This window comes from Otolemur garnettii, unplaced genomic scaffold (genome assembly GCF_000181295.1).
Source record: "Otolemur garnettii isolate 467f Iridium unplaced genomic scaffold, OtoGar3 scaffold00059, whole genome shotgun sequence".
Taxonomy (NCBI): Eukaryota; Metazoa; Chordata; class Mammalia; order Primates; family Galagidae; genus Otolemur; species Otolemur garnettii.
The window spans coordinates 3,481,857-3,506,197 of record NW_003852454.1 but is presented as its reverse complement, the minus strand read 5'-3'; the positions used below and the strand labels follow the sequence as shown (position 1 = coordinate 3,506,197).

The window sequence follows — 24,341 nt, the reverse complement described above, 5'->3', positions numbered from 1 at the left end:
CTCTGTTGTAACTGTTTACCAGGGTCAGCAAGCCATTTCTGTAAAGAGCCAGATAGTATTTTCAGCTTTATGGGCCAACTCTGCTGCAGTGACCATGGTTGACATGTAAATGAATGTACAAGACTGTGTTTAGGAAAACTGTTTACAAAGACAGGCCACGATGCACATTTGGCTGTAGAATTTAGCTCATAGGCTGTAGTTTGCTGACCTCTGTTCTGAGTTAAACCAGTGCTCCCAGCATTCCAACAAACCTCCAGAAGAAAAAAATAGGAAAGGAAGAAGAAAAAAAGCATTTGTCATCTTCAAGGATTCCTCTTCCCTTTGTGCCCTCATAATCCCCTAGAATGAGCTTCATGACTCCTATAGTGAAGTCTGTTGGAATTTGCCTGCAGCTGAGCCCTGTGGAGGAGACTGAGTATGTGTGTTCCCTGCACACAGGGTCAGGGACACCTCTGACCCCTTTTATAACTTGCTCTGAGGCAGCAAACCATCCAGCAGGGTCTCTTACCTCATCAGATCCATTCAGGGGCTACTTTCTCTCTATTCTCTGTATCAGCCCTGTCCAAAAGGACTTTCTGCAATGGTGAAAATGTTCTTTATCTGCACTGTCCAGTACAGTCGCCACTAGCTGCATGTGGCTAATAAGCACTTGAAATGTGGCTAGTGCAACTGAGAAACTGAATGTTTTAAAAAATTTTAGTTGCTGTAAATTTAAATAGCCACATTTACAATAGAAACATAGAAAGAAAACCAAGCATCAACACCGACACATAGAACAACAGATTCTTTAGTGATTTGTCTCCTTATTAATCATTTTTTATAGAGGAAGGGGGAAAGGGGCATATATATATTTGGAGGTTACATCATTTAATAACACTGGATTTGGTGTGAGTTCCAGAAGGACGAGTTGCTATAATGTAATATGGAAGTGTCTTAACAGTCTCATGTGAGATGGGATACAGACCCTAAAGTTGGCCATTTAAGAAAAGCAGTTTGAGGGCTCAGGACAAGGGAGATATGATAAACATATTCACTAGCAAAGACTTTATCAAACAATGAACGTTTTCTATTCTCAAATAATTGCATCCTTTTCTAATTTTTAGGAAGACCTAGACAGACGGTATAATATGGAGAAAGAGAAACTTTACAAAATACGTTTACTACAGGTGAGTAAAAACAACAAAAAAATATGGAAATGCATCTAGCTAGATATAAACCGTTCATGACAGAACTGGAAAGTCTCTCAATATATAAGAACTAGAGAGGCGAGGTAATAAGGCTGCTGTTCACCAATCTTCTTTCTATGTGGAGTGTAAGTCCATGACTTAAGATGTTGATAATAAGGTCTCACATTGGTGCTGAGTTTTCACAGTTACCCACTGGAGTCGATCCTCTCCCCAAGTGGGGAGTAGGTATTATTAGCTTCATTTTTCATGTGAAGAAATTGACTCAAATAGGTTACATACCATCCCAAAGTCAAGCCACTGATAACAGTTCTTGCCACGTGTTCTTGTCTGGTACTGTTCCTCACAAACAAAGCACATATTTTAGCTATCTTTTCTGGTAACCAGCAGTTTGTGGGAATGACGTCAAATATGAGGGAGTGAGGTTTTGAAGGTAGTCCTAAAACTAAATTCACTAGAGCCAAAATTACATTTTAAATTTCCCTACATTGCCACTCTGGCTCATGGAAGCTTGAAAGCCAAGAACTTCTCACATTTTGACTGTGTTTGGCTCAGGCCTTTCTTCTGTTTCCTGGGAGGGGAAGACCAGGCTCTACTGGGAATGGCCGAAGGACTACTAGGGCCCGTGAGATCCTATCTCCCATCTCCTTTCTCTCTGTCTCCTACTTATTTTTCTGGGCTCTGTGGTTAAATTTGGGTGAGTTAAATTTGTCTTTGCTACAAGTATTCTACTAATCTATAAAGACACACAGCGTTAAGTAAAGTCAGGACCACTGCTTACTTGGAAACTTTTTGATTGAGCACTTAGTATATATTCAGCATCGTACCAGGCCCCAGAAATAGTAAATGGGATGACCCATTTTTGGGGAGTTGCCTGCTGGCTATTTGAGAACCAAGACATGTCAAGAACATCAAAGCACAAGGAAGCTTATATGCAAGTCACCTACTAAGGGCTGCTCCTGACTGACTAGGGGGAAGCTGGCAGAAAAGCCGGTAATTGGCTGAGTTAGGTGTTGGCAGTGGGATAGTAGAGAGGAACTGGTAGGGGAGAGATTGAGGAGCTGTAGCTGATAGAAGTTAGGCTAGATGAGAGAGAGGAGTCGGGATGATGCTTGAATTTCTGATACCAGGAGGAGTACTTGTGTTATTCATTGAGAAGAAGCATAAAAGAGAGGATATAGAATTAAGGGAGAGGGTGGAAATCTGAGTAGGAGTGTTAATGCTATCTGTTAGGGACTTTTAAAAGTTGAGGCACTCGGCCAAGTAGCAATGTCACAGGAGTGGTTGGCTATCGGGTTGGATTCTCAGTGTAGTCTGGACTGGATACACGGGCATCTGCACTGTGTCAGTGAGGACTATGGCTGTGAAAATGTAAAAGAGGCCTTGGGGCTAACCCTGGGGAGCACAGCATGTGAGGGCAAGCAGAGGAAGAGGAGGGATCCCCCAATGAAGATCAGCTCAAACAGCTGGTTGGGAAGACAGGAGCATGAGGCCTCATGGAAGCTGAGCAGAGAGCTCCTCGGGGGAGTGAGCAGAGGAAGTGCTATAGGCAATCAAGAGAGCTAGAAGCTGAGAGCCATCCACTAGATGTGGCCCTGAGAAGATCTATGTGATTTTGACCAGAGCAGTTCAGGAGGCTTCTTAGGAGAGCCTTTTTGGTGACTAGAGAGGGGAAGTAGAGGTCCCTGGGTCACATGGCTCTCAGAACACATGGCTGTGGAAGGGGAGAGTCTGGGAGCTGTACCATTTACAGAAGGGCATTTGTAAGGAGTGAGAGACTTGAGCATATTTAAATGCTGATGAAGAGGAGCCAGGTGATAAAGAAAGGTTAAAAATGCAAGGAAAAGACTGAATAATTGTATCTTGATATTCCTAAAAAACTAAAATAGGAGTTAGAGCCTGAGCACCCATGGGGAACCTAGCCTGGGCATAAAGGAGAAATGCATCTCTCCCTCTCACCAGAGCTATAGATACTCTGTTTTGGTTTGGTCGCCAGAGTTGATGTTGAGTTTCCCACCTGAAACCTCTTATTTCCCCAGTGAATAAGAGATTCACATCGCAGACAAAGTAGGCTGGGAGAGTGGGAGCATGTGGCAGACAGAGGAATGAAGGCATGGAAGAAGAGCAGTGCCTAGAGCCCACTTGGTCCCAAGACTGAAAATGTGCGGCTGGAGCCACATGCAAGCAAGTAGCTTGCTGCTGTGGCAGCTGGCCCCAGCCCAATACAGCATAGTACCACACTGCCCCCCAGACCCGTCAGTAGGGCAGTTTCCTCACACATGGAAGGGAAAGAATGCTGGAAAGGTATTTGAGGGGTAGATTGTAGAGGGTTTTCAACAAGGCTAAGGAATTTGGAATGTATATGGAGTCAGCTAGGTGGCATAATGCCCATCATCTGGAAGGCATTCCTGTCATTGTCTCTCCCCGCTCGGCAGTGGTCAAGCCAGCTACTCTAGAGCCCTTTGGGGCCTGGCAGGCTAGTTCTGGGCTGTCATAAAAGCCCTTCCCATTCAGAATCTTCCTTCTTGTCCTTTGACTTGATGCTTTCTGTGGTTTATTACATACCTACACTTCCTTCCATGCATTATAAAGTGGGAATGCCATTCAAAATCTGAGACAGAACCTCAAGCTAATGGCAGAAATTTGTGCGTGCATTCTAGGGCATGTGGTTGGGCTCAGGAGGAGTGCAGGTGATACTTTGGCTCCCCAGAGAACATGTGAGGTCTTTTACCAAAGAGTGTTCTCCCCCTCTCTTTTGCATTTAGGCTCGAAGAAATCGAGAAATAGCAATTTTACACCGCAAGATCGATGAAGTGCCCAGCCGAGCCGAGCTAATCCAGTATCAGAAGAGATTTATTGAACTCTACCGCCAGAGTAGGTGCATCAGCCACAGAACAGGGCTGGGGAGGGGCAGGACACACTCCACTGGCCTCCATCCTGCTTTGGCACATGGAGGAGCGTGCATCAGTCCATGAATGTCATCAGGCCTGCTTTGGCAGTCTCAGGAATAGCACCATGGCCCTCTCACTGCCCTCCCCATGGACCGATTATTGAAGCCAGTTGAGCTCTTAGAGTAATGCTTTGAACCAGCCCCATTTCAGGCAGCCTGAGGCTGGAGAGGGGAGGTAGAGCTGCTATTCCACTTTGCAACCCCACATGGAACTCTCTGGCCCCAAGCATCTGTACATTAGTCATCACTCACGTTCTCTACAGTCTTCCTTGCTGATGTGGTCCCCACCTTCAACAGAATTACATTCACTCAGTCACCCAGGACTGGGTCCCTCTCAGCCTAAATCTGATCAAATCTCATCAGGCTAAGAATAGCCCTCAAAGCTGTCATTGCCTTTCTCTTCCTATAGCCTCTGCCTTGTCTGCTTTCACTTGCATCATATCTCAGCCACATGATGATTAGCTGGCCTGCAGCACCTCCTCCTAATCCCTTAGCCAGGCATCTGATTGTATCATTTCTCTCTTTGCTGACATATCTCAGGAGCTCCTCAGGGCCTGCTAAATCAAGATTTTTTCCTGGGCTCCTCCCCAAGCTCCTTATCTAAACCCTCACTCTGGCCTCACCAGTCCATGCACTGCCATTAGGCACACAAAGAGCTTTGGCATCATATCCCTGACTCTTCTAGTTCCCTGTGCCGGATCCCACTCTCTTCTGCCAGGCAAAATCCTTCAAGACCCAACGCAGATTCTGTCAGCCTATCCTGAGCCTCCCACCCCAGGCCAGAACTAATCACCCCTTTTTCAGGCTCCCACTGTTACATGTCTCTGTGATACCTCAAACTCAATGGATACAAAACTGAATTCAGCCTCCCTACCCCACATTCCTCTAGCCAAGCTGGCCTCCTTCCAGTTCTCCGACTTGAGCTGCCCGTCATTTCTGTTTCTTAGTAATTTTTGATTCCATTTTTTTCTGGACTACTGCTGTAGCCTCCTCTTACCCTACCCAGAGTCTAATTCCCTCACTATGCTTTTGCCTGAGAGATTTTTCTCAAACATAAATTTGATCATTTTATACCCTTGCTCTAAAAGCTTTAATATTTAATAGCTCCCCACAACTTGTTGAAAATCAGAATCCTAAATAAATTTCTGTCTTCCCCTGCAGTCCTGTGGTGCCTGCCCCTCTTGTGCAGCTGCATATCAGCCTTGAGCAGATATCCAAGACAAGAATGTTGCTGTCCCGTTGTTCCCACTTGGCAATTAAAAATCTACCTCATTTTTGCCTTGAGACCCTGTCCTCTCAAGCACCCTCCCTGGTTCAAGTTAGAGCACTGTTCCTACTGGAGGAATCCAGACATGCTTCCCTTCACACGTTTTGCCTCACTTGAGGGGCAAAGCCAGAGGTTTTCTCCGGTCCTGGCATTGAACTCAGATGATCAGAGGCAGGTATCAGCAATGACAATTTTCAGAAAAAAAATTGTTTCTGCCTTAAGTGAAATCTCTCCCTTTAATTTTCTATCCCTCCTTGTTTTAAAACTTTTAGCAATAATAATAGTAATACCTTTCATCTGTATATTTCAAAGGGCAAATTTTAGATGTTAAAGTCATTTGAGAAAGATGTTTTCGCACCAAAGAAATTTTCAAGCAGTTGCACCAAAATACCTATATCAGTTTTTTATTGTTATTATCAGATATCTACAACTCCCACTTAATTCTTGAGCCAGAGGGTTCATTTATGGTAGTAATGTTCAATTCTGACTATCCACTGTCATCACATGAGTCCCAGCTACAGACATTTTCCTTTCACTGGCCCTAGGAGTTTTAAAAATGTGTCCCAGGTGATTTGGTTTTCACACTGGGGCAGAGTACCAGCCGTGTCAGGCCTGAGTCCTGGCAGTGTGCGTCATGAGGACAGCACTCGGGCTGTTCTGAGGCCTGTTCTTTCTTATGTGCTGATTTCTTTGCATTTACAGTTTCAGCAGTACACAAAGAAACCAAGCAGTTCTTCACTTTATATAATACCCTGGATGATAAAAAGGTGTATTTGGAAAAAGAGGTAAGAACCTTTATAAAAAGAAAATGGCTTAATTAGAGGAGCAGCTGACAGTATAGTTGACCCTAGATAGTCAGATGAACTTGATGTCTGTGTTGAATGTGTTCAGTGTAAGCAGAAAGAGCACCAGTTTATGTCAAATGCTGGGACACAAAGTCAGAAAAAGTAAGATTCCTTGGGAGCTCACCTTGTCTTGGGAGAAGTGAGACCTGTAGCCAGCTGTCCTGTAGTGCCGTGTGAGAAATGTCATCATAGAAAGAAATATAGTGGGAGCCCTGGAGCTGATGAAACTAGTTTGAGTTGCAAGGGAAGGGAGCAACCATCTAAATGAAATGGATATGGAGAAAATAGCTATGTAATCATCAAGGGCAGACAGGAATGAGCTAAAACTTTGTAAATTTCCAAGCAGGGGTGAAACGGTTGACATGAACACCCCTCTTCTCACAGACTGTGTCAGATTAAATCCATTCATGATTCAGGGCTCCCCCATGTTGGACAACAAAGGATTAAAGAAAGAACATTTCTGATCCAGAATGGCAGTATAGTGTAATGGAGAGAAAACAGGCTTTGGCATCAAACAGATTTTGATTTTAGTATGGCCTCATTCATCTCACCTGTAAAATGGAGATAATACCTGATTGTTGGTGATGATTATGATGAAGACAGAATGAGAAAAAGTTCATTGCACACGGTCAATTCTCAGTACATATTATTCCTACCTGTCACTTAGAGATTGACAGAATTTGTTTCCATTTTATTATCATCTTGTAACCTGCTTTAATTACCACTTTAATAAGAATGATGTTACAATCCTCTATCTTGTATAATACTGTATTTTATCTAAATCCAAGTCAAGGCATCTATAATTATTGTTACCTTTATTGCCTAATGTCAGTAAACTAGATAGATCTCTCCTCCTAGGCACTCCTTGAAGAGGCATTAAGTTTTGTTTTTTTCTGTATCAGGGTCCTTACATGGTGTCAGGCACATAACAGGCATTTGATAAATGTTTGAGTAGATGAATGCATTTGGTGGGATTTGCATCAGACCTGGGAATACCTCTGCCTGGCACCCTGGCCTCAGGGTCTTCCTACCTGGTAAGGGAAAGATTTCCCAACCCTAACTCAGGGACAGGCCAGCTCCTTTTCAGAAGGCTCTGCCATTGACCTGCCTTCATCAGCAGTATTTAAAGTTGTTGCATTCTTTAAAAACTAGGATTATCAGAGTGTGGAAGTTGGGGGCTGGGCTTTTTAGTTCCAAGCCATGGTAGCACAAAATTTTGCATTTGAATAAATTGGCTATTTTATTCTAAATGCATTTATGCCTGAGGAGTAGGCAAAACTTTGCAGAGGAGTAGTAAGCATAAGAAATATTTTTATATTGCAAACTCTGAAACTGAATTTTAAATACATTAATTACTTAGTCTAAGTCCCCAAGTCAAGTAGTTTTACAACCAGAGAGAGGAACTACATTTGTGTGCTGTAGACTCAGAGCCCTTTCCAGGACTGGATCATTGGGACAGACAGACAGAGGGTCCTGCTGTGGGAGCTGAGGCAGTGTCTATGGAAATAGGGCCTTCAACGGCATCTCCCCATGGAGGCTGTCAGAGCCACCCAGCAGCTGACTGCAATGGGAAGAAGATTCTGTGGGAAGGGCTAAGATGGACTTGAATTCTCACTCTCCACCACAGCCAATTATCCCTGAAGGTAAAGTGCAGTGTTTGGCAGGACAGGGGCTGTGGTGGCGGCTTGCTCAAAGAGCCCTTGTGTTATCTTAGCATCTTCTCAGCTGGGATCCAGGTCCCTGCAAGGAGCCCTTGTCCTACAGTTCTTGGGATTCTGTTGTAGAGAGAGGGAGAGACTTTTCTGTGAGTAGAGGGAGGTGGATTCCCTGAGGAAAACTAAAAGACTACGTTCTTTTTTTTATTTTTTGGCTTTCATTTAATCTTCATAAACAAGGTATGTGTTCCCTTAAGACGCAGTATCTGGAGATGAAGCAAAGTTTCATTGATTGAAAGTACAGAAATCTTTCAGCCTTTTACTTAAAGTTGTGTTGTGTTTGTTTTGTTCTGTTTTGCTTCCACAGATTAGCCTGCTGAACTCAATTCATGAGAACTTCTCACAGTAAGTACTGCCATTCCTCCTCCTTTCTATAAATAGCCTGATCAGCCTGCACTTCATATTCAGTCCGCCTGGTATCCTCATGGTCTGACTGAGAAAGGTGAATGCAAACTTAATGCTGGGTATGGGACTCTTGCTCTTTCACCCCTGCTACTAAGTGCAAGTATATCTTGGTTTATACTGTCCTTGAGTTCCTGAAAAAATGTGATGATACTAGAGTGAATTTTAAAAACAAAGGAAGAGCTTGGGAAAAAAGTTTACTTTCAAATAATTTGACTCTGCCTATTTACTATAATCTTTTTGTGTATCTACTATAATCTTTTTGTAGTTTTTGCTTGGTAGGATCAGATTACTACAACTTGTTCTTGAGCGTGTAGAAATGCTGTAAAAGGTAAATAATGGAATAATCTGTATACTTTTTAAAAGATTTTGTTTTAATCTTGTGATAGATCTTATTTTTAAATATAATGTGCATCATCTAAACTACTTTGTTTAGATAGGAATTTTTTCTCCAAGGCCCAATTGGGCCCAATACCAGCTCTAAACCTGTCCAGGGGCCAGCCTACCATCTGGGCATGCCCAGGGCTTGCCCTCTGGATAGAAGACTTCCTTTTTCTCTAGTACAAATTTCTAGTGTCCCCTAACAGATGAAAAAGGACACATTAAGACTGAGATTTTAATGAATTATGAACCCTAGATTTTAAGCTTCTTTTCTAATTTAAGGAAAAAAAAAAAGCAAACCCACATCTCCCTGATAAGATTCAGATTCAAGGCGATGCCTATGGCTCAGTGAGTAAGGCGCCAGCCCCATATACCAAGGGTGGCAGGTTCGAACCCAGCCCTGGCCACATAACCAAAAAAATAGCTGGGCATTGTGGTGGGCGCCTGTAGTCCCAGCTACTTGGGAGGCTGAGGCAAGAGAATTGCCTAAGCCTAAGAGCTGGAGGTTGCTGTGAGTTGTGACACCACAGCACTCTACCGAGGGTGACAAAGCTCTGTCTCTGTAAAAAAAAAAAAAAAATCAGATTCAATTGGTAACATACAACCTTGTGATATGTCTACTTTGATTTTTCTTTCTTAATAAGTGAGAGAGCCTGCAGTCTGGGTGTTTTTGTGAAGAGCTCTGCTCTGCCAGATCTTCCCTTGGAGAATTCTCAGTCCTTATGTGTGTGTGGTGCGCTCTAGTCCTCCTGGTGTCCTTCCCTCTGCAGAGGTAGAGGTGAAGAAGAATGTTTTAGAACATCAGGGAACCCATTCATTTAGCTGCTGCTTCTAGAAATGGACCAGATTTCCCAGCCCCAGTTTTAAGAAACCTCAGAATAAATCTGCTTATCCTGAGCAGTGTCTCCTGATCCTCAGATTTTTAAAAACCAAATGGAATTCATTTCTTAAGCAGCACATGTCATAATTCAAACTAAATAATATTTTTGTTCATTTTAGTCAAATTTTTATTTTACTTTAAGAAAATACATATTAGTTAAGAACATTGTAGGAAGAGTGGTGGTAAAAAAAAGTTAATATGTAATTATAAGACTGGGCTAATTTCCATGTCTTTCTCAGGTTACCTGGGATCCCAGGGTCCACTGTGCATTGCAGAGTCCCATTTGCTTCTTGGGATATAATTTGGGTACAGGGCTTACTCTTTGGCATCTACCCCTTTCTTAGTCCTATGTGTTGGTTATAACCTTTGCTGATTTTTCTTTCAGAGCCATGTCTTCTCCTGCTTCCCGGGATCAGTTTTTACGTCAGATGGAACAGATTGTAGAAGGAATTAAGCAAAGTAGAATGAAGGTCAGGTGGCTTCTTTTCTCTAACATAGCCTGGTTTCACAGTGGGGCTGGGAAGGTCCTAGGGAGTACAGGCTTCTTCTGGTTCTGGGAGTGTGCTCGCAATCCTGAAGACGGTCATTGCTGCAGAGGGGCTCCCACTATGCGTCTGGCTCTGACACCTAGAGGAACAAAGGCTGCTGTGAGCAGTTGTTCCCAGGTGTGGACACTTACACCGTGTGCCAGTCATTGTGCTCATCACACCACAGTGGTCCTTCGACAAAGCAATATATACTTCTGGGGACCTAGGATGTCTCCTCTTACGATCCTGGGGCAAAGTGCACCAGTAAGCAGCTCCAGGATGGAAGACATAAAAATAAGAATCGCCTGTAGGTCTTGTCATTATAAAATCCCACCTTACAGAAGAAAAACATTGGAGCTGCTTGTATTCTCATCACATAAGAGATGAAGTAAGGGCAGGAGTGCTCCATATCCCTTTCTCTGTAGAAAAATATCATTAATCTCTCCATTAATGACTTCAATAAAATGATTTCAAGGAGAAAGAAAAAGTATCAGAGGTAACAAGCATGATTTCTCAGACTGTTCAACCATAAAAATGAGAGCAGTGCTTGCCTGTACATTGTATCCTCACCCAAGGCAGGACAGGCTGTCTTGCAGAGAGCACATGAAGTTCAGTGTCAGTGATCTGTGGTGTGAGGTTTGTGGAAACAGAAGCTGGCTGACGAAGAGTCCATGACAACCCAGGTCGCGGGGTGGTAGATCTTCTCACCCCGCCATCGCTCCTCCCCAGGATCTGCTCCTGTTCATAGTCAAGCACAACAGGAAGTCACTGGATTTTCTTCCCATTTTCTCTCCCTTCCTGTTTACCAGGAGCTGCCTTGCTATAGGGAGAAGCGCCTGCCTGACCCCTTCTTTCTCTCTGGTCCCCTCCAGGCTTCATGCTGTTGGTACCTTCAGTGAAGGGACCAGTGAGGGAAATCCCTTCTAGGTCTCTGTCTCCCCACTAGAGGGTAGACTGCAGTGGGTAAGTGGAACCCAAGGCAGAGCTGGCTCTCTTTCTCAGGTCTGTGCCCCCAGCGGCTGACATAGTGCCTGACCTATAGTGGGCCCTTAACTATTTGTTGAAGGAGTGAACTCTGTCAATAGAGTCTAAGAGAAGTTCTCAAAAGTTCCAGATAGGCCTGGAATATTGATTGGCACCCTGAGTGGAATCAGTCTGTCTGCTTTGCACAATAGCACTCATTTGGATGGACGTGTTTTGTTGTTTGTTCAGCAAAAACTAACATAGCCCTCCCTGAAACAGTGCCATAGTGGGTCCTGCTCCCATCGATGTGGCAGTGGGGTCTGTGTCCTCCTGAGCACAGGTTCCATGTGATAGAATAGTACATGTGATGGACTGTGACTTTGAGTACAAGTGATAAAATGGGCATCTGTGTTCTATCCAAGCATGTCTGCATAGAGAGGGAGTCCCATCTTAGCAGGCATTTTGACCTTTCCCAAAGGAGGTAAGTTCTTAAGAGCTCTGGAGGGCTGTGAGCAAGTGCTTGGCACAATCTAGAGTTCCTGAGTTAGGGTGTGAAAAGTGAAAAGCAAGGAACAGTACGAGTTGAGTAGGGGATTCTGAGAAGAGAGTGCAAATGAAACTGAGACTAAAGAGTCAGCTCCTGATTCTGGGAGTGAAGGAGGACATCGACCTCTCTGCTCATGTTAAATGTAAGAACAGAATAAAAGCTTTTCTTTATTGGGCAGACAATCTGAACTAAATGATGGATTTTTCATCAGTGTTTAATATCACATATTCCTTGTAGTAAAAAGCCTGTGACAAGGTGACACTCTCCTTACTTTAACTAAAGGACCTATTATTCAAAAAAGTAAATAAGCTGTCCAAGAATACGCAAGTGAGTGGCAGAGCTCGGATCTGAACCCAGACCTTCCTGACCTCAAACTTACAGCCTTTCAAGGTTGCCACATTACCTCTCATAGTGGGTCCTTGATAAATTCATAATTGAATTCAAGTGTATTGTCTACATTGCTAGGGCATCATCAGTCATGGCCAGATTTTTTGGCTAAAGTACAGAGTAGACAAAAGCCCTAGGCTAGAGCTGTTTTCTGTGCTAAGTAAGAGGGAGGCACAGTCCTGTGAGGTCCTAGCCAGGTCATCAGAAAAAGTACCTGATAACTATAGGAGGTGGCATCCAAGGAGCAGCAGGAGGGTTGTGGCAGCTTGTAGGTCCCTGGCAGAACAGGAGCTGGCGTTAGAGATCCTTACAGGCAGCACCAGGAACTCTGTCTGCAGGGAGCAGGGCTGGCTGCTGGAGCAGGGTTTCAAATGCAGGAAAACATCAGCCAGTGACACTAGAGGGGACTGTCCACTCTGGAAGACCTGGGCACAAAGGAGGTTTCCAAACTCAGAAGCTAACATACAGCAGGTATCCATGTTCAACCTGTAGAAAGAGGAGTGCATAGAGACTTGGGCCTCTGGCGTCAGGATCCCAGCCAAATAAATTCCCATGTGGGTTGGGCCTTCCTTTGAACAGTGTTAGGATAGGCCCTGGGAACCCCAGGTTGTATTTCATCTATATGATCAACAGAGGCCTGTGGTATGGAAAGAGTGGAGAGAACTATTGAAGATAGTCCTCTCAATTCACCTGAAACTTTTATTTACAAACTATAAAATCTATTCCAAAGTACAACTCAAAAGTCATGCTCAGACATCAGTGAAGCCAGGGCAGAGCATCACACATGATTTCTTTCCACAAGATTTTGAGCACCTGCTGTGTACCAGGCACTGAGTCTGTACCATTGCTCCTTCTGCCCTCATTTCCTGGCTGGCTGATGCTCTGAGTTTATCTTCTGGAAATACAGTACGTAGCACTGCCAGCTCTGCTCAGTCACTCCACAGAGAACCCTCCCTGGTCTTCCAGTCCAAAAAGGCCATACGTGTACCCACCCTCCCCTAGCACCTAATCCTGTTTCATTTTCTTAGTACTGATCACTACTAGGAATTTTAACGTGTATCTGTTTGTTAGCACACTGTCTTGGTGTCAGTTTCTCTAGAATGTACGCTCTTTGGGAGTGGTGATTGCCGTGTTCGCTGCAACACATAGGTATTTAGTAAGTGTTGAGTCATTTTTATTGAAAGAATAAGCTTTTAGGTACCTTAGGAAAGTCTCTTTAAACCAGTATCTACCCTCTAATTACGAAATCAGAATTCTGGAAACACCCTAAATTGTCTACCCGTGGAAAGATGAGTATGTAAACACTAATAAGGAATATTGTATTGTATTTATAAATTATAATTATAGGAAGTTTATGACACTAATAACATAGAAATACTTAAGTTAAATGAAAAGTGGATATATAATCTTATTGTGGATCATAATTGTTTAATCTGGATTTCACAACAACCCTTTGGGGACAGATACTGTTATCTCAGGCTGTCCTGAGCATTGTGGGATATTTAGCAGCATTGCTGGCCTCTACCTAAGGATCCCAGTAGAACCCTCTCCTCACAGTTAGGACAATCAAAACTGTCTTCAGACATGGCCAGATATTCTCTGGGGTAGGCAAAATAGCCTCCAGCAGAGAATCACCAACTTATATATTGTGAAATTATAATGACAAAAAAAAAAATGGAAATAGTTAATGACCAGTGATAAAATTGCTGAATAAATTATACAGCCTCCATGTAATATTATGTAGATAAGTAGATAAATAAACCAACCTGAAAAATTATATGCAAAAGGAAAATACTAGAAGGAAATCCATGAAAATTTTTGTAAGATTGCCTTTTGGATGTTGCCAGCAGCCCTTGGTCAAAACTTGCTTTTCATCACCATTTCCCAAAATGTTTCAACAGATGGAAAAGAAGAAGCAAGAGAACAAAATGAGAAGAGACCAGTTGAACGACCAGTACTTGGAACTGTTAGAGAAACAGAGGCTGTACTTTAAGACTGTGAAAGAGTTCAAGGAGGTAAGAGGGAGGGCACATTGAGGCTAAAGATCTACCTTCTTAAGATGAGCCTTTACTTTAAAAACCAAAGCAATTTTTTGATTTCCCCTGGTGTGTGAAGAGAAATTGCAAGATGGTGGCGTGCTCTGATGAAATTGTGGTATCTGCGTAGTGAAAGATTGCATTTTTATGTGTCCCATTGGAGGCTCTGATTAAATGTTCTGAGAGACATGACATTATTTTTGTAACACATAGGAAGTATATTAGATTCACAAATACAATGGAATCATCAGAGTACATCTGGGGCCACCTGGAAGCAGTTTTTGCTATGGATTCAGATATAGAATCTTCCCTCCTTCCAATCTTAGGATGAGGAGGATCTTCAAGAAGCCTTGTGGGAAGAGAGAAGAGTAAGAGGCTTGTATTCGAATCCTGTATTTACCACTTACCAGCTGTGTGTTTCAGACAGTGACCTAATCCCTCCCAGCCTCAGTTTCCTTTTTGGTGGGCTCCGTTGTGTCAGATGAGAAATATTAAATATCTAGTTGCCAGGTCTGGGACCCACTAACACCCAACGTGGAATTGAATTTTGTTGGTCCCTGTTTTCCCTCCCTGCATTTGAGCAAGGTTATTCTTCATTGTTCCCTGCTTTTTTCTTAAGAGATTTTCCAGAAAGAAGATTTCATTTTATCATTTGCCAAGGTCTCAACAGCTTTATTTTTAGGAATTCCTAACCCCCTTCCTAAGCTAAATATATGTGGTTTTGCTGAATTTATAGGCTGCTGAAAATAGAGGAGTTAAAGGTAGGTGGTTGTATCCTAGAGTTTGGTATGCAGAATAAAAAATGCAACGTTTCCATGCCCATAATTTCGTTCTCATTTATTTTGTAGGAACTTTCTCCCTTTCTCATCATTCCCTTCTCTTCTACTTTTCTTTCCCCTTTTTGTGATTTAGCTTTTGGAAGCCACAACCTATGGGAATTCTAGGATTCATCCTTTCCTGCTCTCCCCTTGGGCAGATACTAGCTCATAAACAGACCTGGTCCTTCTGCTCAAGGAGCATACATTGTAGTGGGGCGACAGACAGCAAGCTAAGAACAAGTTGTGAATGAATAAGTGATAACACTTCCACATTGTGTTGTGTGAAGGGATTAATTTAGGTGGTGTGATCCTAGAAGGCCTCTCTAGGTAAACAGGACATTCCAGAGAACAAGTTTAGTTCATCCAGAGCAGCATGTGGGATGGCCCCAGGGTAGTCAGTGCAGGGTAGGGACCAGGCTGGAAAACCCTTGTGGGCAGAGGTTGGGGCTGGAGCTCCAGAAGGCCAGTGAGTGAGCTGGCAGGAAACAAATACGAACTTGCTACTTCCCTCAGAGCTCACTCTTCCCTTTAACTCACAGAGCGGAAAGGCCCAGAGGAGAATTACATTACATTTCACGTGTTTCTTGGATATGCCAGCACTCCCTTTTGACAGTACAGAAACAAAAAGCAAATAAATTGAGGAAGATAAGTATAAGCTGTCAAAATCAAGACAAATAAAAACGAAATGGGAAAAGCTCATTCTTGCACTGCAGGCTCTCAGGTGAGGGCTTAGGATGACTTTGAAGGAGACAGCTCTTTCAGAAGTATTAAGCCTGAAAGTCCTGTGTTCCCACCTGCACTGCACAGTTACTCAGAGACTGAGGTACTTCCTTCAGAGCTGGCTAGGACCTGCTACTTGCCTCTGCCAAAGTTTTCTCAGCCCAAAGCAAGTCAGAGAAAAATGGGGGTGGAGGAACGTAATATATACTGACATATTTCATTTAAATGTGTTTTGCCTTTAAAAAAAATAGCATGACCTCTTATGTTTTGATGTTAAAATTGTCTGTGTCTTATAATGCTGATGATGGGTGGTCTTTTTTTTTTTTTTTTGTAGAGACAGTCTCACATTATCACCCTCGGTAAGAGTGCACAGCTCACAGCAACCTCCAACTCCTGGGCTTAGGCGATTCTCTTGCCTTAGCCTCCCGAGTAGCTGGGAGTACAGGTGCCCGCCACAACACCTGGCTATTTTTTTGGTGCAGTTTGGCCGGGGCCAGGTTTGAACCCGCCATCCTTGGTATATAGGGCTGGCACCCTACCCACTAAGCCAGAGGCGCCACCCCGTCCTTTCTTTTTTAAACATTTGGCTTGGCTAAATTTTAAATTGACAACCACATGTCAATGTTCCAAAATCTTAAACTTTCTCCCGCCAGCTCCTCTGAGGTACTTTGGGGCCACCCAGGTATTGAGGAGGAGGTGATGGTGGGAATTGTTGCTCCCAGTCTCCACCCCATTTCTGCATCCAGGCTACTTCTGCTATTTTTCTGTTTTACCTATTGCAGTTCTGGGTAAGATCTTGTTGTGGCAGAAAAACAGAAAAGCTGGACTTTGATCCCAGGGCAGAGCCTTTTCCTAGAGTCTTCTCTGTTCTGCTTTCTTTACTATGACTCTCTCCCCACCTCTCCACCCCACCACTCCTTCACCCCTCCACCCTCATTGGTCTTCTACTCCTGCATTCTGAATTCTCATCACATCATGGCCCCTAGGACCTCTGTGAGTTGACCACCCAAGGGACTGTAACAAACTGGTCAACATATGGAGTTGGTCACCATAAGAAATTAGGCCTACTATACCGATACGTTCATGTGGTCCATGAAAATTACATCAACTATGAAGGTTCTACTATATGTATTCTTTATTCAATATGTATTCTTTATTTAAAGCACTGTTTTCTTTTCTTCTGATTCTTTTTTTTTTTTTTTTGTAGAGACACTGAGTCTCACTATGTTGCTCAGGCTGGTGTAAGACTCCTGGCCTCTAGTGATTCTCCTCCTGCTGCCCAAAGTGCTGGGATACAGGCGTGAGCCACCAGGCTAGTGAAAGCACAGTGCTGTCCAGGCATGGTCTTTTGCCCCCTTAGTAGTTGTCTTTATCAGGCTTGGTTTACCCCCCATTAATTGGGCACCAAGTCATGCCCTTGTCCTCATTCCTAGCCTCCTCTGATAGTAAAACCTTTAGATTAGAAACACTGCGTTTTCTCTAAAACCCTGTTGGCTTGCTCATCCTAGTAGAATTTAATTACCGGTTTACCAGAAAACAACACAGTTACTCACAGTAATTGTGTCTCTAAGTTACAGTTTTCTATAAGGTCATGAAGCGAAGATTTAAATTCTAACATAACACTAATGAATGCAAATCGTCTACTCTTGTGAAGCTGGCTTTAGATACATAATCTTGAGTGAACTGAGCTCACTGGTCTGGCACAGGGTGGGCCTGGGTATAGTCTAAAGCAAGAAAGACACAGAGACAATGAAACATTTTCCCTTTTTTTCTAGAAAGAAATACCTAAAGGGCCTCTTTTGTATTTGCTTTGAAAAGACAGACAGCATCACTCTGTAGTCTCCCAGAAGGCTTCTAGTCGATTGCATGAAATTTAGTCAGTGCTCACCAGGTGACCGTACAGGATATCTTCACTGAAGAATATAAACATCATTTCAGTGTGTTCTGCTATGCAGAATTACCCATGGTAGGGACTCTTTACCGTTTCTGAGTTACTTTTGCCTCAGTTGAAAGGTGAGGAAGGGTAACAGTTGAACTAATTTATTTATTGCATTTGTGTTATAGAAATCTTCAAAAATATACAAAAGTAGAGAGTATATAACTGTATAATAGTGTAACTGTCTGCCTGTTATTGTTTCATCTCTTCCTCACTCCACTTTTTCTTTAAGCTGGAGATTTTTTTCCCTAGGACAAATCTTAGTAATTCATTTTAAAAAGGAAAACTTTTCTTCTTTTCTAATAGAACAGATATAACCCAAAATTGCTTTTCTTTTCCTACCCCCTCAGAAAAATAAACTGCCTCCCATCCAAAAATATTCTTCAGCACAAAAATATGTCCTCAAAAAGTGTCAACAGAGAATTCAGAAAAATGCTTTTCTACCACAGTGAATGAATATATCTCCAGGAAAGCACAGCCACTGGAGGTTTGACCCCTGCCAAACCTGTGCTCTGTGAGCTCCACTGCTCTAGGCCCGTCCCATTATCACTTCCACTTCCTACTTTAATGGCAGAGCTCCTTGTGACCAGCTTAGGGAAAGGGGTGGGGATTGTTGGATCTATCAAGGACAGAAGAGTGCGTAGGGAACAGGTTTTGAAGATGACCAAAAAAAGGAACATAGAATGTCACAGTGGTAACCTGTGCACTGGACATTGGATTCCATGGGCAAAGGATGGTGCCAGTGACCTCCTTCAATGATATCCCCCCATACATGCAACCATTGCTTTCATATAACTCATTTTTAAGGAAGAGGAGTGCCCCTTAATAAATATCTATTGTTAGAACTTCTCTACCATGTTTCCCCAAAAATAAGACCTACCCAAAAAATAAGCCCTAGCAGGATTTCTATGCATTTGTTAAATATAAGCCCTACCCCAATAATAAGACCTAGTGATGGGAGCGGCTATGCAGCGTATCTGCATAGCCATGCCATGCATTTCAGCGCAGAGAGGAAGACATCCCCTGAAAATAAGCCCTAGTGTGTCTTCTTGAGAAAAAATTTTGGGGGAAATGTTAGGAGTTTTGCTTGTTCTGTAAACCAGGGCTGGCTTTTGTCCTTCTTAGGCTGCTGTCTCCAAGCCCTTGCTCCCCAAGCCCCTGCTCCCCGTCCTCACTATAGTAGACTGAGATTGGCAGATAACACTACTTTCTGCTTCCATGTCCTTGATGATTTTGGAGACTTAATGAAGTTTTTTGAAATGACAATTCCTAGTCCTTTCATCCTATTCTCACTCTGACAACCCAGAAACAATATCTTTATTTTGGCTTTGAAGTTCAATAGGTTACCAGGAAGTTTCACCATGCTGGTGACAGTGTGGTAGGATATTGGTTTACTTGGTCTGAAGGTGTCTTCTGTGGGATATGAGGGAAGGGCAGTGAGAACATCTGGGCCTGACAGGGGTGCTATGTCATCGCCTCCTCTCTCTACACTCACTCTCTCTGCTTCCTCTCCAGGAGGGCCGTAAGAACGAGGTCCTGTTGTCCAAGATGAAAGCCAAGGCCTCCTGAACATCCCCAGCCATCATGGTACATCACTGATTTTTTAAACACCATGTATCAACTGTAAGATCATGAAATGGTTCTGAAAGCGACAGTAGAGAGTTGCAGGTGTAATGATTTCAGTACCCTGGATTTTTTCTTTCTCTTGGCTTCCATTTCATCTGTGTTGGCTGCTGTTGATGGAACCAGACAGTGTGAACTGGAGTAGGTAACACTCATCATCTCTGAAGAAATATGGGCAGAACTTATTCTCTGTGTTGGTTCAACTTTCATTTCTCCAGTAACATTGCACTTACGAGGTACCTGTACTTGTACGGATGCCGAATAAAGAAGAATTCATTTGTTTAGCAAGTTTTAATTCTGCAGCCACTGAGAAATAAGCACTAGAGAGATCCAGAGGAGTGGAAGACAGTTCCTACCCCATGGGCATCCAGCAGAGCAGATGTAGCTGACCCCAGAGCTTGGCCATCTGAAACTTTTCACAGTGAACAGAGGCTGTTAGCAGAATGATCAGCCCATGTGATTATCAGTCCCTTGGGCCCTTCAGCTGCTCATGCTGCCCTTTGTTCCTGGCTCCTCCAGGTGCCACCCAGCAGGTTTAGATGGTATAGCTCAGAGTCGTTGGCTTCATTCTGTTATATAATTCAAGTTTATTTCACCAAAAAAATTGAAAATGGCCTTATGTTGAGGGTGCTTCAATTACGCCCTCCCTTTCCCCAATTGTCATTCCAGTCACAGGCAGTGTATGGATGTGCTTGTGTAACCCCTCCTTTGAAGGCACATTCCATGTCCCTACACTGCAGATAGGTGGGTCTGGGCAAAGAGATGCCTACAGGGTGCATTTGCCCACAGCACAGTGAACACGGCATGCAGGTCCCACAAGGGAGTGAGAGGAAGCAGAATCAGGTTTTCAGAGATCCAGGAAGTCTTCATGGAAGAGGCAGCATCTGGGCTAAATCTGAAGGGGGATAGACTATTCATAGGCAAAGATAGGTAGGAATGCTGTTTTAAATGAAGATCACTATGATTAAAAACTGAAGAGCATGTGGGGTATCCAGAACGTTCACACTGAGAGAGAAAGGGACAAGCTGGTCTTGGCAGAAGGCTGTAGAGACCAGTCTGGAAAGATGAGCAATGAGCACGGGCCAGACCTTGGAAGGTCTTGAAGGCAGCTGAGGGGTTGACTTTACCCTGGGACATGAGCAGTGCAAAGCACTGGCCCTCAGGAGTCCAACTCAGTCATGTGTAGCAAACCTCAAGCAGGAGGTTTGTGTTCCATTCTACGTAAATCTTGTGCACGTGCCAGTCAGCAGGTTTGGACTATCAAGTGTAAAAGCCTGATGTGTCAGCCAGATGAGGCTTTCAGCACAGGCACAGAAATAATTGTGTTCATTTTTAGTTCCCTATTGCATAGCTAATGTATACAAACCTACAAAAAAAAAACCCTGATTAATGACAGAAACTGGTTCCTTGCCAAGGCCAGCGAGACCTGTGTGAGCCAGGTGGAAACAGCAGTATTTGAAACGGACAGAGCTTCCGGGCTGTGTGAAGCTCCACTTCTGGCTGGTGCCTGGACCAACGTCATGTGGGTGTTCTGAAAAGGTTCAGTAAAGTTGAACCAAGTAATTGCAAAAGAACAGTTTTGAGAACAGGGGAAGGAGGCAGCAATTTGTTTGAAATGAATGCAGGTTCAGGGACTCATCTCCTTTATCTTATTAGGTGCTCATAGTCCCACCCTGGGCTGACTAAACTTCGTAAGGAGATACTTTGTCCACCAGTGGGAGGGAGGCAGGAGCAGGTGTCATCCTGAAGTTACTGGAGTCCACTGCTCTGCACTGATGGGGAAAGTAAGGCATGACTAATCCAAAGCAACCAATAATTCCTTTTGAAAGTGGAGACATACATTTTGGGCTGTGTTTCTCAAGAGTTTCATTTAGATTGGTTTTGGTATAGAGAGGTGTCTGTAGATATCTTTTCCCTTTTCTTTAGTCTATAGGGCCTACTAACAGATAATAAATGTTTTCTTTGCTTGAACATACTTTGAATTTCCAGTCTTAGGAATTCCACACTTTCTGCAGACAACCTGCAATGCATATGGTGCCATTGTGAGTAATTAGGATATTACCTGGGCTTTACAGTTGAGTCTTACAGGAGATACCCTGGGTCCCCTGATCCTTTCAAAAACTACCTGGGGAGGAGAAAGGGGTCTTCCCAGGGGCATGGCTCTCTGTGTGCCTAGACATAGTATGTTGGTATGTTCTAAACCCACAGGCTTTTCCAGAGGTAAGGAGAAGAGGGAGAACATCCTTAAGTTACTTTTTAAAAAATGTGTTTCAAGAAGAACCAGGTTTCCTCAGGAAGCAGCTAGTTCTCCCTACTCAGTCAGTGCAGGGATCTGGCTGGCAGGCAGTTTGCCTGGTGCCCTGGATTCTTGGCCACCCTCTGGGTCAGGGACTCCCCTCTTGCCCACATGCTTCCCAAGAGTGCGTGAGGCTGCTCTGCTTTAAACCAATATCAGAGCTGCTGTAAACCGGACAACCTGAGATGATCACAAAGTGCCTAGGGAGACACAGGCCATTTTTTTTTTTTTTATTCTCTTTGGCCCGTGTTCAGTCTCTTCTGGATTATTGGGGTCTGCTATTTACACTAAAGGGAGGTGCTGAGTGTTAGAGAACAGTGACCAGAGTCACCCATGGGCTTGTGTTTTAACAGAGGGCAGATTTCAAGTTTGTCAAGCATAGCTCTTGTTAGAGTCAGAAGTTCACAGTTTTAAGTGGGTTTGTATTTCAAGGAGAGCCAGTCCTGCCACAGAGTCTACTGAGCCTGGCCACACAGCCAGCAGGCAGAAGGGCTGGTCAGGTTGGAGGTCAGCACATGTCATGAAACAACACTGTAGCCTTTCGGACCTCCTGACACCTGAGCAGAGTGTGGGCAAGGCCTTCAGGCAGCCCTCTTACTACCTCAAAAGTGCCATTCCCACAACCTCATGGTTGTGATACTTGACAGGCCCCGATCATGTCTGTAGTGACCAGAGCAGACCTGCCTGAAAGGGCAGTTTGGACACGGGAGCAGTGGCTGTACCTCATTCGTCCTGCATGTCTGCTGCTTTGAGTGGTCTTGTCTGGCCCACTCTTGCAGGGGATAGAAAATCAGTTTGAGGGGACTCAGCATTCCAGCAATAACTGTTAACAGTTGCTTTGGCTAAGTGGTAATTTCAGTCCTTTGTTCTGAAATTATTATAGTTGGCTTAAAACGTGCGTAAGGAAGAGCACTTTAAATGAGCGCTGTATGATTTACTAATGGCCAGTACTGACCTCAAGGTAAAAGAATATTTAATACAGAACAGTACAGTGACAAGCCCCCAGGATGGGGTGCCATTTTCAGTCCCTATTACTGAGCATTGCCTGGGGAAGTGCCTTGTTTGATGCATCTTTATAATCCCCCATGCCCTCCCTGGGTCCTTTTCACACAATCCAGAGCATTCCTCCTTAACCACATGTAGCAAGGGGCTGAAAATATTATGTAAAAAGTAATGCTGTAATAGCCTCTCCTCTTTTCACAATAAATATGTTGTGTAAAAATATCGGGGAGTTGGGGGGTTAGTACCTGGTCTGCAGCATCCTTAACACCAGGAATGCTGTGGATGTTCCACACCAGCCTCACGTCAGATCCCCAAATGTAGCAAGTCCATAAGCCTGCCTGTGGCCATGGCCCTACTGTCTGTCACCTCTGTCCCCTCCAAGGTCTTAGGTAGGGCTTTCCCTGACCTTCTAATACATGCACAAACCCCTCTAACTTGGCCCCAGCCCTGATCACATTCTGCCCCTCCCCTTCTGTTTGTCTGGATAACACATGTCACTGTGCTCATCTCTCTGTTGCCTGCCTTCCCTTCTAGAATAAAAGAGCAACAAAAGCAGGGGCCTCGCCTATCCTACTCGCCAGTCTCCCCACATCCGCCTCAAAGTATACGATCAGGAAATCCTGGTTATATAAAATGGCTTCTCCAAATTGCGACTTTGCATCCCTGTATTAGCAGAATTTAGACTTAACCCTTCCTCTAATTTATGCTTAGTTTGAGGACAGGTAGACAATTTTATTCATCAACTTTAGAGGATCTCTCTTTGAGTGTTTGTTATACTCTAACTTCAAAAGGTGGGATGAAAAAGGTTTCAGAGGTTTCAAACATCTCAAAGGAATTATCTTTTTACAGATTTTTTTTTCTCCCTATTGGTGGGAGGAGGGGAACAAAGAAAAAAGGACCACACTAATGTCAGACATAAGGTATGTTTTGGCTCCTATTGTGTCATGAATCTAAAGGTAACTTGACTGGTAGAAATGTTTCAGTCACACGAAAGTAAGAAGTGGAACAGTGCTGCAAGGCTGTGGGAGCATCGCCCAGATACAGTGGTGGCGGAAGTATAATAATACAACTTCCATGGAGGGTGGTTGTGTACTATTTATCAAAAGTGCAAATGCATAAACCTTTTGAAGCAGCAACAGCAATGCTAATTCTAAGAATTTTTCCTATGTTGAAGAATTTTTATTACAACATTGTTTGTAATAGCAAAAGTTGGAAAGTACCACCAATTTTGAGAAAGGATTAAATACATTAGGGCCACTCCATACAATGGAATATTTTACATTTAAAAGAATGCAGCTGCCATGGAAAGATCTCCAAGACACATTGTTAAGTGGAGAAAAGAGGTTCATGGTATACTAGTGCTTGGAATGTAGGGAAATGTGTCTATAGATGTGTGTATGTATGTATACACACATGTATGTCTATGTCTAGGACATCTCTGGAGAATACCCAGCAACCTGACAGCTTTGGTTGCCTCTGGGAAGAGGGGTGGGAATTGCTTTTCAATGTACACCTTTTGTACCTTTTGAATTTTGTACCATGTACATGTATTATGTATTCAAAAATAAATTGTTTTTAAATTTTAATCTGGTTTACTTTTTTAAAAAGATGGAACAAGATTCTTGTTCAATAAATCTGCTTTCATAAGGAAGATAGTTTGACTCAAACTATTTGAGTCAAAAATAGTTAAACACTCCCTGTTTTGGATTTTAGGGGCAGTGGGCCATGTGAAAGGTTCTGTTCGCTTCTGGTGAAACAGCTTTAGGGTGACAGAGCACTGAGGCTGGCTCTGCCCCTGTCTGTGTTAGGCTTTGGGGGCAGGGTAGTGAGTACTTGCTAGGACAGAGTAGGGCTGCTGCAGG

General features: G+C 43.5%; 1 protein-coding gene across 2 annotated transcripts in view; it reads left to right on the top strand.

The window, feature by feature from the left end:
• CCDC93 (coiled-coil domain containing 93) overlaps positions 1-24,065 on the top strand; it is a 100,683-nt gene extending 76,618 nt beyond the window's left edge. For both annotated transcript variants that reach the window (XM_023514790.1, XM_003792648.3), the window contains exons 18-24: positions 1,104-1,166; positions 3,950-4,058; positions 6,104-6,186; positions 8,269-8,306; positions 10,010-10,094; positions 13,950-14,063; positions 19,074-24,065. In XM_023514790.1, the coding sequence (XP_023370558.1) occupies positions 1,104-1,166; positions 3,950-4,058; positions 6,104-6,186; positions 8,269-8,306; positions 10,010-10,094; positions 13,950-14,063; positions 19,074-19,127 (546 nt within the window). In that variant the 3' untranslated portion in view covers positions 19,128-24,065. The remainder of the gene's footprint in view (positions 1-1,103; positions 1,167-3,949; positions 4,059-6,103; positions 6,187-8,268; positions 8,307-10,009; positions 10,095-13,949; positions 14,064-19,073) is intronic.
• The last annotated feature ends 276 nt before the right edge of the window (positions 24,066-24,341 follow it).